Source organism: Anopheles coustani, chromosome 3 (assembly GCF_943734705.1).
Source record: "Anopheles coustani chromosome 3, idAnoCousDA_361_x.2, whole genome shotgun sequence".
Lineage (NCBI taxonomy): Eukaryota > Metazoa > Arthropoda > Insecta > Diptera > Culicidae > Anopheles > Anopheles coustani.
The window spans coordinates 68,945,090-68,961,719 of record NC_071288.1 but is presented as its reverse complement, the minus strand read 5'-3'; the positions used below and the strand labels follow the sequence as shown (position 1 = coordinate 68,961,719).

General features: G+C 44.4%; 2 protein-coding genes across 5 annotated transcripts in view; both read right to left on the bottom strand.

The window, feature by feature from the left end:
* The window catches only part of LOC131272743 (MOB kinase activator-like 2), a 164,969-nt gene that overhangs the window by 88,766 nt on the left and 59,573 nt on the right, over positions 1-16,630 (bottom strand). The window contains exons 1-3 of one of the 3 annotated variants that reach the window (XM_058274593.1): positions 11,457-11,699; positions 10,983-11,055; positions 8,142-9,212 (exon numbers count right to left, since the gene is read on the bottom strand). In XM_058274593.1, coding sequence (XP_058130576.1) covers positions 8,142-8,146 — 5 coding nt within the window. In that variant the 5' untranslated portion in view covers positions 8,147-9,212; positions 10,983-11,055; positions 11,457-11,699. Of the gene's footprint in view, positions 1-8,141; positions 9,213-10,982; positions 11,056-11,456; positions 11,700-16,630 lie in introns of those variants that run through there. The other 2 variants (XM_058274592.1, XM_058274594.1) reach the window with 2 other exon arrangements.
* On the bottom strand, positions 12,328-16,414 carry LOC131272740 (protein regulator of cytokinesis 1-like). Of its 2 annotated transcripts, XM_058274578.1 has the most exons (5): positions 16,197-16,414; positions 15,728-16,122; positions 14,303-15,642; positions 14,098-14,226; positions 12,328-13,492 (listed from the first exon to the last, which is right to left on the bottom strand). In XM_058274578.1, the coding sequence occupies exons 1-5, from the start codon at positions 16,205-16,207 to the stop codon at positions 13,124-13,126; spliced, it is 2,244 nt and encodes a 747-aa protein (XP_058130561.1). In that variant the 5' UTR covers positions 16,208-16,414; the 3' UTR covers positions 12,328-13,123. The 2 variants fall into 2 exon arrangements, with proteins under 2 accessions (XP_058130561.1, XP_058130562.1); XM_058274579.1 differs by lacking the exon at positions 16,197-16,414 and having other exon boundaries at positions 14,303-15,640; positions 15,728-15,840.

Here is a 16,630-nt window from a genome sequence, read left to right as displayed (position 1 = left end):
GGACCGGGTGGACCAGGTCGACTTTTGAGTGTCTTCCTGCAAGACAAAGCGGTCAGGCAGTGGCACTTGTATGGTAGCTATTTAGGTAGCCAATTCACCATTTTCTTTGTGATTTGATGTACTTATGGTTTGAAAAATGGAAAATAAAGTTTAAAATTTAAGATAAATTAACGTAGTTTTTTTAGTTTATAACATTTACTTTATTTTGTAAATACAAAATAACAAGTATTTAAGTGCTTTTCTTGCCAATAAATAGTACAAAAACAAGCAGAAGAGAACTATTGAAATCCACATATTGTATACCACATGACTATTCGTCACGTGAAACATGATATCCAGGTCGAAGAAAGTAGAACCAGTACATGTTGTCCTTGAAAAACGCAACGGCTAGCACCTAAATCAATTAGCAAACGAACAATAACACGCGAACGGTTCGTTTTAGTGCTTCAAATCGCAAACAATAAAAACACAAATGATAAATGTATTAAATAAAGAGAAAAATTGCTCAAACGAAAAGAACAAATTACAAAGTCAATTAAAATTTTATCCAAGTATTGATGAAAACAAATGCCTTCTTAGCATTGTATAACATTTAATAAAGATTACACAAACTCACACTTTTCAATCAGGAGTAATTTAAACCAACTGTTTCCAACACGATCCTCATTTCGCAACGCACAAAAGGAAACACCCTCGCCAAATCAAATTTCATTACCGTCCAAACCTTCCCGGAAGTGGTCAACCGCGAAAAATGACTCACCGGGGGATGATGATAATGACACGTGGACACGTTAGGAGGGGGGAGACGAGAGCAACTAACATGCAGTTTCTTTGTCCCACCCTGCCCAATTTACACCACCCTGCTTGGTACACACACTCACTCACAGGCCCATAGGCAACAAAATGCGCAAAATAGCACGTTCGTAGTCGATGAGTTTTTCGTTTTGTTTGTGTTTTCCGGCGCTAATAAAACCCTCACGGGAAAACCGCACGCCAAAGTGGGAGGGAGGTGTTTCCTCCAGTCTCCCGGAATGTCTTTTTTCCACTGCCACTGCCGGGCGGGTGACTGGGGTGTTTTGGTCCGGATGTGTGGCTTCAGTGAAAAATATTGCCAGAGGAAAAACATAATAAAAGCCAACCTATATTTACTATAATCACGCACGCCTTCCGATTTCGCGTCCCATCGGGTATCTCCAAATGCAAGGAGGCACCGTTTTCCCTATCATCAAACATGTTGGGGTAGCCACTTTTTTACGGTAAGCAACACTAACACAAAAAACCGCTCGCGGTTAATCATTGAGTGCCGGGAAACTAATTAGATTTTGTGCAAAAATTAATAAAAACTGTTATTATGTCTCGTGTTTGAGATAACGCTTAAATTTAACACTTTTTACAATGAAAAATTAAACCCACAAGGTAAAACAGCTTGTTTAAACCCTTCTGATAGGGGTTAATGTATTGGTTAACGTGGTTGGTTACACATTAGATAGATAAAGAAGCCATTTTGCCTTTTCTCGCACATAGGTTCGACTAAAACGACTTTTACAAAAAAAGGTTCGTAAGGAAAAGCAGCTACAAAGGATATCTTACGATTTTTTGGTAAAAACAGCTTTTAGCTGATACCTCCTGATAATACAGGAAAACGTATCTAACCTATATGAAATGTATAAACAATCAGAGGCACAGACATAGAATATTGCTTATCTTGCTTATTTCCTCGAAGGCCATGATACCTCATGAAAAATATCTTTTCTCACTCTACTTGTTCTGTTTAATACTTCGAAAGAATAAGACTATGACTGCAATGGCAAGGAAGGTAATAAGCAGACATTTAGGGAATCATTTGGGAAAAGTTCGAGCCTCTATGACAATAAAAGATGAGCTATGAGTTCCGAAGCAAGATCAGCTAGATTCTGTACATATTGCAGAGACGCTATCTTAACTTCCATGATTCACGTCAGTGACTATCTTTTCTACTGTACCAATAATACCATATATATGGCTGCATTGGTGAGATACTGATAGAGTACAAGGATACGCATATGAATCATAATAATTCTGCAAAAGGATAAAGATCACACTGAACAAATGCCTCAAATCCTATTTGGAACAAGTACATCGTAATCAATGTGAGCAGCTTTCTCACCGGTTCCCACTGGACCGAACTGGACGCTACTAACCTGCAAAAGCACGTCACCGTTTCCTCGACATCCAGCGGCAGAATGATGCCGGAACCGCCCATTATCTTGCTGAGGTTGCTGGCGGACGCCGACGAGCCGGCCCCGTCATTGCTCGGAATGGACGAGTAGCGCACCGAGAGGTTCTTCGAGGCGGACGTGGCCCGGCTGGTGATGGCGTTCAGGACGGCGGTGGTCCACATCTTCGTGAAGCGGCTACTACTGACACCAGCGTCCATAATCCTGCACGGACCACAGCAGCGTGCGCTAGAGGACTAACTTGGTGCCGCTAGTTCCGGTTCCCGGCACCACCACCACGATGAAGTTTTACAACAGCGTCACCACAAAATGTCGTCCAAGGTGAATTTCAAACAGTACACAACCTTTTATTCTTTCCTTCCCATGCAAAACACTCGGATCACACGTCACATACAAATACTAATGGCGACCTTTTGGAAATTCGCGACCGGCTGAACTGAACTGAACGAACAAACCGAACGAACGCACCGTGGAGCAATGATCCTCACATTACCACACACTCCCTCTGCATTGTGGCTGGTGATAAATTTCACATTATTATTATCTATCGTTCCCACGACAAGAATTTTCAGCGTGCGCTTCCAATCGTTGGTACTAGTGTTTGTATGCCCGTGTCGCAGATGTTACACTAACCTACACAATCGGTTGTTGGGTGGAAAACAACTCCACTCCAAACGCCACAATCGAAGGAAGGCTCGCGATATCGGAGCCAACAGGACAAGCGCAGCACCACAATCGTCTCTTATGGCAAGCAGTATGTGCACTGATCCTCGTACCGTTCCGGCCACCACCATCTCACGCCTGTTGGGCTGTTCGATGGCCTATGTGTCATCTAGCGCACGCTGTATATGACATTATTTGTACAGACTGAACCCGAGCCCCGACAAGACACTACAAAACGGCGCGGAACTACAACACACCGTGCGCCACCGTGCATTACAGCATACACAGAGACGTGGTTGTGACCGCTAGGGCGGGAGCCTACGGTGTTGTTTGAGGTGTGCAGCAAACTGTGTCAAACCCGAACCGACCGACCGAGCGAGCGAGCTGCCTCGCGAGTGGTCCGTTGTAAAGATAAAGGAAATGGGAACAGACGCAACCGGGGAGGTCCAGCAAAGGAGGGAGCTGCTATCGAGCGCGGGGAAAGCGAACCGTTTTTTATCACTTAGCGTACACTAACACACGGCCGGGGCGCTTCTGCCTCCGTCGACGGGCTACTGTCATTATCAATGCAGAGTGGGATCTTCCAGAGCAAACACGGGATCAACTAGAGAGACGCTCAGTTTCTCAGGTTTAATTTTTACAGTTTACAGGGTGAAGGATCAACCTCTAATTGGATCGTATTAGATCCTGATAATAGAGGGGATTGAGTAGGTTAGCTACAAAAGGAATCTAAACACAACTTTTAGCAGTCCAAGAACTCCAAAATCCAAGAGGCGGATCGTCCCAAATACACCTTGAGCTTGCAATCCCTCTATCACTGATCGGGAAGATCATGAAGCTAATGGGATCTCGATCGATTTCCGACAAACGATCGAAGAAACAACACGATGAAGACGCACCACGCTTCGAGGATAGCAACAAGCTCACTGGCCACCACCAGCAACCGACCACGAACTGGCCCAAACTTTCTGCCACGGCGCATTCCGGTGCCCGCTGAAATCGCCTGCCACCCGCAACGCTCGCCTCTACACCGTCTTACCGGTCACTCCGGCCTCACTCCGGTCCGTTGCACTCCGAAGGCCATGAAGGTCTTCTCGCGCGAAAGTTTTTCCACGTTCCTCACCGCCTTAAAACTCCGTACCTCCGGTGGGGCCACACGTGCAAACGTCACTACTATGGCGGAGGAGCCTACGGCTAGAGCCTTACGCCGCGTACCCGAGGCTCCCGAGCTGCGCAACAATGGAGATGCGATTGCGTTTCGATGGCGCTCGATCGCAGCGACTACGATTCGCGTACCATTATCGTGTGGAAAATGTGTGCCATTTCGGCCACCGGCAACCGAAGCAACCGAAGCGAACGAACGCAAACAACCGACTCTTGGGTGAGGCCTGCAAGCTGACAGGAAGGCGAAACTCCGGTGCAAGCTGATCATACCCGAGGGCTCCAATGTACGCACGTGCGGCAACCACTACAACGTTTTTTTTTTGGGGCAACTCTGTAGCGAGTGTGAGTATTGGTACTGACAGTGGAGGAAAGCCTATTTGTCCGTGCCATCCAACGCCAAGCCCGGACCAGGTATTAGAGTGATACAGTACGCTACCGTTTTCAGTGCGCAGCAGAGACGCCTCATTTACTCTTTTACTAACATTTACATTTTCTTTTACTGACGGGGCCTCATTTACTCTTTTACCGAATTCCAAATAATTTTTTTTTAAATTTATTTAAAGTATCCGTTCACTACCTCTTCGGTCATTATTCCCATAAGGCCACAAAAATTCGACACACGTTCTCGTTTCTTGACTGCAAATACCATTATCGTAAGTACGAGCTGGCAGAATTTATCTTCCCTTGTTGTCTTGTTATATTGTCATATTGTTATCTCATGGTTATGCGTTATCTATGTATACAGACCAAGTACAAGCTCACGCAGTCTACATGATGTTCGCAATTTCTTAAGAACCTTACAGAAGTGTTATAGGAAAGACAAACATCCGCTCCGCCAAACTACGCCGGTATTCGACTCGACCACGACAGTTTTTTGGTAGTTGATATCGCATACAGGGATTACAAAACCACATTTTAGAAATTGGCCTATTGATTAACAAGTGAAATTGATTACAATCGTTCTGGATTGAACAAAAAATTCGAAAATTTAAATAAAACCGCAAAATTGAATTAGAGTAAAAGAATGTTCATAACGATGGTTGGTTCTTAGAAACTTATTTGGTTATTTAACGAACTAATCCCATAAAATTTACTAAAAATAGTAGTAGTTACTAACATTTATAAACAAAATTACACAACCCTCAAAATAACAAGAAAATCGACGTTTGAAGATCAATGCACAGTACATGTAAACAAATTTTGTTTTACTACGCGATCGTGAGACAATTTGTTGACAAACGCGACAAGGGAGATCGAAATTAGATTGCAACGGCTGATGATAAGTCCGAAAGAAAGAGAGGCCAAAGGCGATAAATAAGGCGCAGGGAACGACTATCCTTCACTTGGAAAGTTGTTAGAATTGTTGGCAATTAATTTTTGGAACACCGCAGTACACGGTTTTCCTGAAAAGTAACATAAAGCTGCAAGAATTTGCATTTAACGAAATATTTTTGAACTTTAAATATACACTAGTGTAGTCCACATAAATTATATTTTAATTAAGTTTACCAAAAACAATCTTTGAACGTGAACACAACGTCTGGCCTTTCTACAATGTTCTGATAAATATTATCAAGATTGAACATTTGTTTGAACTATCGATCATCCGTGCATTACAAGTTGCTAATTTTTATTCGTGCGTCACTGTAGCCGGACAGTTTACAATCAAAATCCCTTGTGCGGCAACACCTTTCGTCACCTTTTGCCACCATGACACAATCAAGTCACCCACGTGTCACCTTGGGCCGAAGGTTCCCGCAGCTGTCCCCATCGAATGTTGTTTTTACTATTTGTTTGTGCTTGAGTCAATTTGCAACGATCCATCATGCTAAGGTTTCTCCGCTGGTCTTTGTGTATGTTAGCTCACTTTCCATCATAGTTCCTCCTATTGCTTCTTCACCAGTTGGATCGGTTTTCCCTCGTTTGTTATCAGTTTCCCGATGTGTGTGTCGTTGAAGCACCCACACACACCCCTAAAAACCTTTTGTGAGCGGTTGTGTGGTGTCGCTTTTCTTCTTCGCCAAACCATACTAATGAGATACTAACGGATGTTCACGTTTCAAGGCGCCACTAGCAGTGCTGCACTAATGCCCGGCACACCGAGGCATACGTTGGCGAGCATCCGGGCGTTGTACGACTTCTTGCACTTGACGCACGGGAGGAGCCGCCGGGAAACTAATGGCTCTATTCAGGTTATTTTTTCCTTTCCTTTCCTCTACTCCGCCATCATCCACAGGTCGTTATGGTGAGTAACATGTCAAGTGGTAAATGCTGGTCACAGCTCAAATCAATTGACCATCCAAATTTATGATATTGCACACATTTACCCAATTGGCGGAAGTGGGAGTCGGGGCGTAAGATAAGGACGCAGCCGTTTTATCGATTTGAGTGATCCATCTATTTTGCCTTCAACGAAACGTAAAAAGATTGTCTTTCCATAGCTCATGTCTAAACTCCGATATGATTTACCATATCTTTCATATGAACAAGGAAGAAAATGCATATGATGTGTTATCATAAAATGACACAAATTCAACACAACTCTTATGCAAGTGTTCCAATAAAAAAGTCGATTTTTTTAGGAGCATCTTAAACTCACATAGTTTACACAATACTTCAACCGTTTTAGGTAACTTTTCTACCTCTGTTCGTAGGAAAATTGGTAGAAAATCCAATTTGGTCTGCGTTCGACATACCATGCCATGGGCTGCGCGTCGTTGGGGAATAGTTTTTCCAGTACGGGCTTTTTCACCTTCATACCGATGACTTTCAATCCAACCCCACGCCCGGAAGGCTGACCAATGCGGAGTAACGTCGGGAAGGAGGTGCAAACTATTACCCACACACACCAGCACAAGTCGCCGTGTCCGACGGAAGGGGTGCCGGAAAAGAAGTCCAATTTTCTTTTTGATTTCCACCACAACCACACACGCACCTACCCGTTCGTGCGAAAACGTTGCTATGGAGTTGTTAATTTTCTTAAGGTTCGCTTTTTTTTTTGTTACTCTTCAATATTTACTTCTTGCTGTTTTTGCCTCATCGAATAAGAAACCACACACAATCGGTACGATATCAGCCTGCGGAAAAAGGTTGGCCAGCAGTTCCCCCCCGCAACATTACCATATTTGGAGCGCACATACGTTGGGCAAGGTGGCCACACATCGGCGTAACACTGCAAACTGTAACACAGTCGAATCCAGTTCCGTTTCGTACCGCAAACAGTTCCGTCCCGCCACCCCCAACCCCATCCCAGCAGGGAACGGATTATTTTTTGTTAGCTCATGCAAGTTGCCTACCGAGGTCTCGGTGATTGAATGGCGGAAATGTGCATGTTTTTGCTTTGATTGCTGCCAAACAAACACCATAAAAAGGGTTTTTTTTTCAAAGATTTTAGAAAGTTTTCAACACTAACATAAAAACATACGTATTTAAAGTACATTCGTTACATTTTTATGAGATCATACCATCGCTCAAAATAGATTGAAGTGAAAATCAATACACATTTGCACGTCGAGAGCGAGCGGGTGGAACAAAACGCCGACATGTCCTTTCCGCCTCCACGTTTAGCAGTTTTTGCCTCCCGAGGTCAGTAAAAAAAAGAAGCGTTTAGATTCTTTTCTGCTTCGTGGAAAATCTCCCAGTTTCCTAATGTTGTCAAGTGGGATCCTTCTTGTGGTCGCATGAAAAGGTCTCCGGGAGCGGTATTGATGGTTACAGCGAAAGGAAAGATGGCTCTCCAAAGGTGCACTTCTATGTCGTTCATGTTTCCATGCCCCCCGGGGGGAAAACACGCTTGCCGCAGAGGTCAAGTACGGAGTAAAAATAGCATCAGAGTTGGCACTGCAGAGTTGGAAGGTTGTAAGAACAGGTATACCTTTGGCTAGTGGGAAACATGACCGTTTTGACGCCATTTTTTTTTAATCATCATGAGAAAAGGTGTTCTAAGGAGCAGTGCTATGCCAACTTTCTTATTTATTCTAATGGAATGTGTCTGCTGAGGAAAGCAATCGATCTCTGATACGACTCGTTTTCTCTCGCAATTAAAAATATCAGCTTATTAAAAATAGTTCAAATACTTAAACGTGTAAGTAAACTTACCCCATAAACCAGTCTACCGTGTCGCGCAGATATTCTGGGAGTCGCTCCAGTTTGACGGCTTTACCGGCTGCGGGCGGCGGTTACGACGACGATGGCGACGGCGATGAAGAATATGCGCCTCGGGGTAAATACCGACCGAGGATCAGCGGACAAGTTCTAGCTGACTTACAACTCAAACAGTTTCCGGGACGTCCGGATGTCCGACGGTGTAATTTTCTTCACTTGTTCACTACCGTTGATGTGACCTCTTCGCAGCTCAAAGACGTATAGCCGCGTGCGATAAAAGGAAGCCCGAACTATCCTTTCTGCTGTCCTTCCGTTACCGGTCCTTTAATAGTCGCGCTCTGCTGTTTCTTCGCAATTCACTGGTGACACCTTTATGAATCTAGTGCTCGACGCTGGATAGGTAATCCTTTGGGTAGTGGAAGATTTATGTTGTTTGGTTTTCCTCTGCTGCTTTTCTCAATACTCTCACTAGTACGATCGATACATTCCAAAGGACCTGGACACGATTTCCAACACAAAGCACAATACCAGCACTATGGGGCACTAAGCGGAACACAGGACAAAACGAACCACTTTCGACAAGGGTCACCTGCTCACTTTAAATACGGCTCACTTCATCGCAACAGCTGTTGCTCGCCAAGAGGATATTCTCACTTCCTGTGTGTGTGGGTGTATGTGTGCAGGTATGTGTATGTGCTCTTCACCATTTATGTAACGCAAATCATTGATGCGGACAGCAGGGAGGACACGTTTTTCCTTCTCCTACCTACTAACCGACTTCACCCACGGTAGCGATGATGGTGGAGAACTGATTTTTCTTTCCCTCGATTTCGTTTTCCACACACGCGGAAAATCAGCTGGTGCGACTTTGTGACACTTTTCACGCGAAAAAAGGATTTATTTCGGACGCACACACACACACAGACACACACGAACACGGTGGCTGCTGACACACTGGTCGGTCACTTCTCACACCACGCGCGGGTTCGTATCGCGGCGGCTGGCGGTCAAAACAGACGACAATCTTTCCGTTCCGTCCCGGTCACACAGAGCATGCCAGTGTTTCTGTGGGTGTAAAAATAAAAATTATGAAATAAAGTTAACGTAAGATACGAGAGCCACACACCGAAGGAAACGATGGCCGTGTGCTGTACGGTGGATTGATTTGTTTTCCTTGCCCAATGACAAACAAAAACGAACAGACTCAACCCTTGTATGCGCACTCGGTTGTTACACGGTGGAAGAAAATCTATATTCTAGGTCACGTATAGCGTATAGGAAAAAGGGAAAATTAATTTTGCTCCCTTCAACGGCATCTAAAGAACTGCTTTGAAACAAGATGCTGGGAAAACCTAACTCTATCTGCAAATAATCCATCAGATGTGTATACAGACAAAACACTTTCCAACAGGGATTCATTCAAGTGATTCAGCAATCATTAAAAACAAAATAGGCAAAAATTTAAAAAAAAATGTAGATGCCATCCTTTCGGTGGAAAATTTGTCAACTCACTCCCAATGATGGATAGCAAAAGAGAGTGCAGACAAAATAGCATATCGAATGGATGTGCTTTATGTGCACCACATTACAAGTTTCCTTGGATTATTTCCCGAACCAATAGTGCGTGAAACAGTAGCAAAAGAGCGAAAGGAAAACGGAAACACATGCCACAAACTTGTTAAACCGTAAAATTTCTATCGTACAGAGACGAAGGGCGAATTTTGTTACACTTTAGCATATCCGCACGGACAACAGTGAACTTACACAACACAACAAAATTTTCACACTCTCGCCGAGCCGTTCGCCGAGGAGATAAAGTAGAAAGAATGAAAAAAGAAAGAATTGGATTTCCTCCGCACAAACGAGCGTACTCAGAGCGAGGAACATACGAGGAAAACAGATATTTGGGCAACTATTTGGTTCTCCTTCTCACCCACCCGACCGATCGATCGATGGCCCTTGCTAGATGGAAAACGTTTGTCCTTTTCCGGCTGGCAGAGAATCACTTGCTCTCCGACGCAATTTTCCCTCTGCCAAACTTTTCTTCACTTGGCCTCTCTCTCTCGCTCTCTCTGTGTTGATCCTTGTTGGCAGTTCGGGTTGATTTTCCACCGTCTGACAGCAGATGCTGTAGTGGGAAAACTGTCACCGGGAAAAACTGACCCCCTTAACGAGGCATTCAAAATTGGCCACACATTGGTGTACCAGCAACCGACTGCGGAGAAATTTAAATGAAATTCATTTTGATTACAAGTAACTGTAACATGTTTACGGACCCTTTCCAACACAAACCATACGATCAGCTGATAAGTGGTTGAGTAACCGATACAAAGGTCGCTAATGTTCGATTCAAGCAACGAGCCCATAAAAATGCGCAATCGAACATGATGTCATCGACCCGGCAGAATGTTTGCTCGATAGTCGCCGCCGCATTCGTGGGTCCTGGGATTATCCTTTAGGGTAAAACGGTTCTGCGTTTGGCTACTGGAAACGTTCCGAAATTTCTCCTTTTTTTTTGGCACGACGGCGCAGAAATTGACGGTGTACAGTTCCTGACATTTGCTCCTGCAGCATTCGGAACACTCATAATATAAACTCTGTTTCCCTTTCTCTTGAGTAATAAATCTACTAAACGTTCGTTTTCTGGAACCGTACCGGACCAAACCACCCCATACACTCCACCATGAGGGAAAATCCAGCTCCCCCGTCGGTTCTAAATTAACAATCAACGGTTCGCTGTCAGAATATTGTTTTTGTTCCTCAATTTGCTCCTAGCAAAATAGTTAATCTTCACTATTGCACGTTTACATAACATCTGTCCACAATCGCGTTTACCAATAGAAGCAGCATACAGCCTCCTCCGGGACAAGCAGTGACCGTGTGATGGGTACACGGAGTAGTAACGATTCTGCAATGAAGTGAAAATAAAGAAAACACAACAAATCGACTTTAACCCTTCTGGTGCTAGCCCAATCGTTAGTATTTGTTTTGTTTTGTTTTGTTTTTTAGAATCCAAAACCTTGGCCTGCAAACTCACTATCGCAAATGGACAGATCAAAGCCTAAATATACATTTGCCCTTCGAGGAGATAGCGATCGAGAATCGTCTTCCCCATGGGAAATAAATTTACTATCTGCAAATGGATGCTGCGATTTCGGTTTAGCTCAAACAATCGATTGGTTTTTGAAGTTCTAATACTCGCACTGAATTGCTGCTGCCGTTTGACGGCAGGAAGTTGGCCCGGAATCAAAGAGGTAAATTGCATTGCAGCAGAACGAGAACAACCCTTTTCCTGTTGTGCGGACTCACCAGTCCCAGCCGTGTTTTGCACGCCAGCCACAATTATTGTGTGGATGGCGACTTATTGCCGTTCCGATTTGTGACCAATTTGTTCGACGATAAACCTGCGGGGTTACGGGCTCGACCTCGTCGTGTACTATCACTGCCACCGTTTCTGCTACTGGTAATGCTGTTGCTGGACGCCCGGTCGTAAATTTTGCGTGTACGCGATGCGAAAAACCGTTCAGCATATCATCAGCACTACTTTGATTGATACGGAACTCTTGCCGTTTATATGTACAGTCGAACCTCTGTAGGATGGAATCGGACGGTATTACATTTAGAGGATATCGTTTTGGAAACATTTATAATTAATTTGTCTGTTTGCCATTATTGATCAATCTACACAGTGTGGCGCACTAAATAAAGCCTCTAAGTACTTACTCGAAACAACTGCAGGCTCTTTCATGAAGTAAACGTAGACATCTACGAAAGGTATGAAAATACTCACCTAAGGAAGGTTTTCCATCAATGAAAGCTGCATCTTTGAGAGGTTTGACTGTATGTTGTTTATATCCTCTTGCAAACTGAATCCGAGAAATGTATGTTTGACAGTTCGACGTCGGTTGCTTGAAAATATATTGCATTGTGTTGTTTGCTCGTTTTACAATGACGAATAATTCAAATATTTTCGCCAAACAGTTGAAGAACAACCATCAGTCAACAATCGATTTCACAAAAAGAAAGTACAAATGAGAATTTACTAACCTAAGCACGAACTTCGATCGAATTAATCCAATCGATTCAATGACCGTTTTAATGTTGTGATTCAACCGGCGTATAAGAAGAATTATTCCTTCATCTTTTCTTTCATCATCTACAATGAATATAGGTAAAAATTGTGTTAGACGTTTTTGAACATTTATTGAATAAATTCTGCTGCTGTATTAGTTACTAAATCAATCATTTGTTTTTCGTAGCGCACCAGCAACATTGCATTAGTAAGTGGATAAAAGACATTAGTAGATCTAGAACATAAGCATTTTTCGGTTTTCCGCAGCACAATTACTACGTACGCTTAGAGAGCACACTCCACTATCTTGTACCATGTTTTTTTTAAACGAACGACTTATTTCAACCGCGATCTTTCATAGGTCGCTTAAAACGTATTACTCAACATTTTTGTACAGACGAATATCTTATGTTAGCCATTTCGATCGGCATTAAATCCTCATATAAAAGAAAAAACGAAACAAATACTAACCTAATCCCTTCACTTCAATCCCATCCTTTTTTAGCCCCCAATCCGCAGTGATCCTTTTCAAAGCACATAAGCAGCTCTGGAGCACGTTGAATAACGGTTTGCTAGGCTTATTTCATATTAGCGCTAGAATATTGCTCTACCATGACCTCAGCTACCGTTGCCGCACAATTGCCGGTACCAAATCGCGAAAACTTCGTATAAGGAACGTGATGTCCCGCACAAAATAATAGCATTTCGTACTTTTCGAGGGCACGAAAGTTTTCGAGAAAAGATAAACATTGCATCAGCCACACTCACACACTCCCTCCATCCAGTGCATTCCTCCCGTGTGAAGATTTTTCTCCTTTTCCTCCTGGTAATTCGTCCCACAAGTTAGAATGGAGTAATACAAGACTCGCTCTGCTACAGGCATTTCAGGCGTGAATGGTAAATGTTAGAATATGATGGGACAATTCTTAGCCGGTTTTAACCGTCTCTGCCCGTTACGTGTGCTGGAGGCGATCGATGTCGAATGGGATCCGACACCCGGCGACCGGAGCATTGTCGATGATGCAGCGGGAATGTGAGAGAAATTCGTAGAGATGCCGTGATGGAACGCACCACCGCCAGCGTGATGAGCGGATGGTGTCCCGGGGGCTGCGCTAGCGACTGGTGCCGGTGGTTCCATATTTTCTTCCCCTTCGACAAAGCTGCTCAGGAGTTCCACCTCCAAGCGGTTCCGCTGAGAACGAGTCGCACGGGCTCCGATGAGTTTGTCTGCCACCACTGACGAGCGGTTTGGCACATTGTTATCGAAAAAATTCTGTCATAAAGAAAACGTGAACAGGTAAGTACGACTTGCCAAGATCTGCCGAAGCTATCGCATCTATAGGTGAGAAAAACTAGCATGAGATCTCAAACGGTAGTAGAAGCTTTTAATAACCGGAGACATACGTACACATTACTTTATTTCTACTGCAATAAGAAAAAAATAAGTAGCATTCCAAACAGTGTTAGCTAAAGGATTGCTAGAAATGTTTTGTGATAAAAACAGTAAAACAGGTTTTTTTTAAATTGTTGACAGTTTTAATCATACAGTTTAAGCTTATTATCAATAGAGTAGGTTAAAGTACACGTAAATTTCTTTTTGCTTTACTGATAGTAACCTTTTACTTCTTTTGTTCTCCTGAATCAAACAGTGTTAACAATACTTTGAAGTAATTCAAAAATACATCGGATTTAAATGGATTGGTTTGTTTTGAGAGAGCACGATCAGAGCTTTATTCGTGTTAGTTTAATTTATTTCCATCACCTTATAGAGTATACACAGACTAGGGTCTACATCAGACAGAAATCTGACTAATTTCTCCGGGACGATCTTTACAAAGTGCATATGCAGTAATCTACTGTGTTGATTCATACACGTACCTCAATTTTTTCGTAGCATACAGACTCCTGCAGCAGGGTGCCATCGGCCGAACTAACCGTCACTGATGGTGGCTTGCACATCGACACACTACGGCGCTGTTTGGAGCTTTGCGATTTGCGTCGTGAGCGCTGAAGAAAGAAATGAAAAGTAAATTCTTTAAATGAAAGACAACATGTCTCGTCTGACATGACAACGCGAACTTACCCGCTTCTGTGCAGTCGAGCCTCCAACCTTGGTGTCGTACACCTTAATGGTCGGTATCTTCCCCGGTGCGGCCTTTGGAATGAGCAGCCTCGTACCAGTCCGGTTACCGGCGGTGCTCAGTGCAGGACTGTTAAGCTCCCGCAACAACGATCGCTTCGCATGGATGGAATTGGTCGGGGTGACCAGCTTTCGCTTCATCCAGGTGGCCGATTTGGTGGCGGAAGCTGACGCTGCTCCGTGCACCGGAGTCATTGCCTTCAGTGCCGATCCTGGACCTCCGATTCCAAGACGAGTGCGATTACTACCGGTCATCAGAGTGGTTGATTTAATGGTCGATTCCCCACGCCCTGGCGTTCGCCCGACGGTAGACAAACCCAACAAACCGTTCGCTTGCTTGCGGGCGCTCGATATCTGCTGCTTGCTCTGCTCCCGCTGCTTCCATTGGTCCGCAATCAGCTCTTCAACACTCTTTCCAAAAACGATGAACTTGCAACCGTCGTTCTCTTCCTCATACCGCTGACATGCTTCCAGGAGCTTCGCTTCGAGCTTCGGCAGCTGATTGCTGATGCGGCGACGTTCTTTTTCCTCCTCCAGCAACTTGCCTCCGCGATTGTTGTACCGATTGGGATCGTTCGACTTGTTCTCGAGCGCCAACATCCGGTCCCACATTTCCTGGCGTTGTGCGACCATTTCGAAGAGTTGTTCGTTCTTACGATGAAAATCCTTCATCTCGATTAGCTCCAGCTCGTGCAACCGCAGCACGTCCTCCGAGTACACGTCCGACTGGAACGAGCTGAACCGGGCGCGATCCTCTTCCGATTTCATGCACCGATCCCACCACTCGACGATCTCCAGCCGGGTACGCTCAATGAACAGCTTCAAGTTTTCCCGGCGTAACGTCTCGCAGCGGTCGAGCTCGGCAAACAGTTTGTCAAACGTGGTCTGCGTGTAGGCCGTAAGTTTATGGAATTTCTTAATAACGGCCGCCGGTGTCTCGAGGCACTTCCAGAGACGCTCGAGCTTGGTGCGCGTGTCATCGATATGCTGTCGGAGACTGTCATACTGCGATAGGGTTTCCTCACGTAGCAAGCGCAGCTGCGTCATGTTTTCACACGTAGGTGGAAAGTTGCGCGCATTTAGAAGCTTTTCCTGTTCGTCGTTCATCGGGATCGTTTCCAATTGTCCCATGAGCTTCTTTGTCTCTCGCCGCAGCGAATCGATTTCGTCGAGACGCTGCATCTTTTCGGCGATGAGATGATCCAGGTAGGAACGAAACGAGATCAAATCTTCCTGCGTGGGCATCGGATTCTTGGACAGGGTACGAGGTGTTTCGCCTAGCTCTAATGGTAAAAGAAAATAAGTTCCATCAGCAACCGATCGAATGTTTTGACACACAGGTAAGAGTAGCACGGCTGAAAAGCTTACCTTCACAAAGCGTTTCCGCTTCCAATATGTACTGGTCAATGATTTCGTGTCGTTCCTGTAGCTGTGCCCGCATTTGCTCCAGACTACGGTCCAGGGTCATTTGCTGTCTCAGAAGAGGCATATTTTCAACGCCAGCAACCATGTATTCCGTTGTGTCCCCTAGCAACCGCCGAAGATCCTCTGCTTCTTGCCGCAGCTGACTAATATTTTCTAGGATACGTTCTTTGCGGGCGTAGCTTTCCTCGTACACTTCATCAAAGAATGCTACCAGATGATCCGGTAGTCTTTGGGTGTAGTCGGTGCAGATCTCGGTGTCGAACATTTCATCCCACAAACTATGCATTCGGCGAATGCTCTCGGTACAGATGGTAACCATCGTTTGGAGCACTTGTTCACTGCAATGAAAATATACCATAAGCACCAGAACTACATGTGCAGAAGAAACAAGACCGAAGAGCAACGAACTTACGATGGATCCATTTTGTTTTCCACGCTTTTTCACTTCAAGTTATCCGTCCCTATATTTTACCGATCACTTTCAATACTCCACGCACTGCCTACTATTTTCGTATTCTACTATCCACTCTAACACGTTTTCCTGCACAAACGATGCTCGATTTGATGAAACTGAATAGATTTGCCATACAAACTGTTTTGCGGCTGAATGCCCAACACAACAAGCCTATAGCAGCTATGGGCGTCAAACTGAAAAGCCGTTAAAATTCTGTACCTGTAACCGTCAGATTCAAAGCCGCTTGTGTTGACAGATCTTGCCAACCGGTAATTGGAACGCTGAACCCAGGGAGTTCTTATCTGATCCGCTTGGTCATCTGACCGACCTGTTGAAAAAATTAAATCTTTTCATTTGTTGCAGCTGCTGATTGAATTCAGAGATTATGGAAA

What these genes read in the sequence shown, in the direction of transcription:
- LOC131272740 (XM_058274578.1), bottom strand. An exon ending in AGCGGAAACGCTTTGTGAAG is followed by an intron (nt 15,643 to 15,727) that starts GTAAGCTTTTCA and finishes TTTTACCATTAG; the next exon opens with AGCTAGGCGAAACACCTCGT. An exon ending in TATGCTACGAAAAAATTGAG is followed by an intron (nt 13,493 to 14,097) that starts GTACGTGTATGA and finishes TCTTTATGACAG; the next exon opens with AATTTTTTCGATAACAATGT.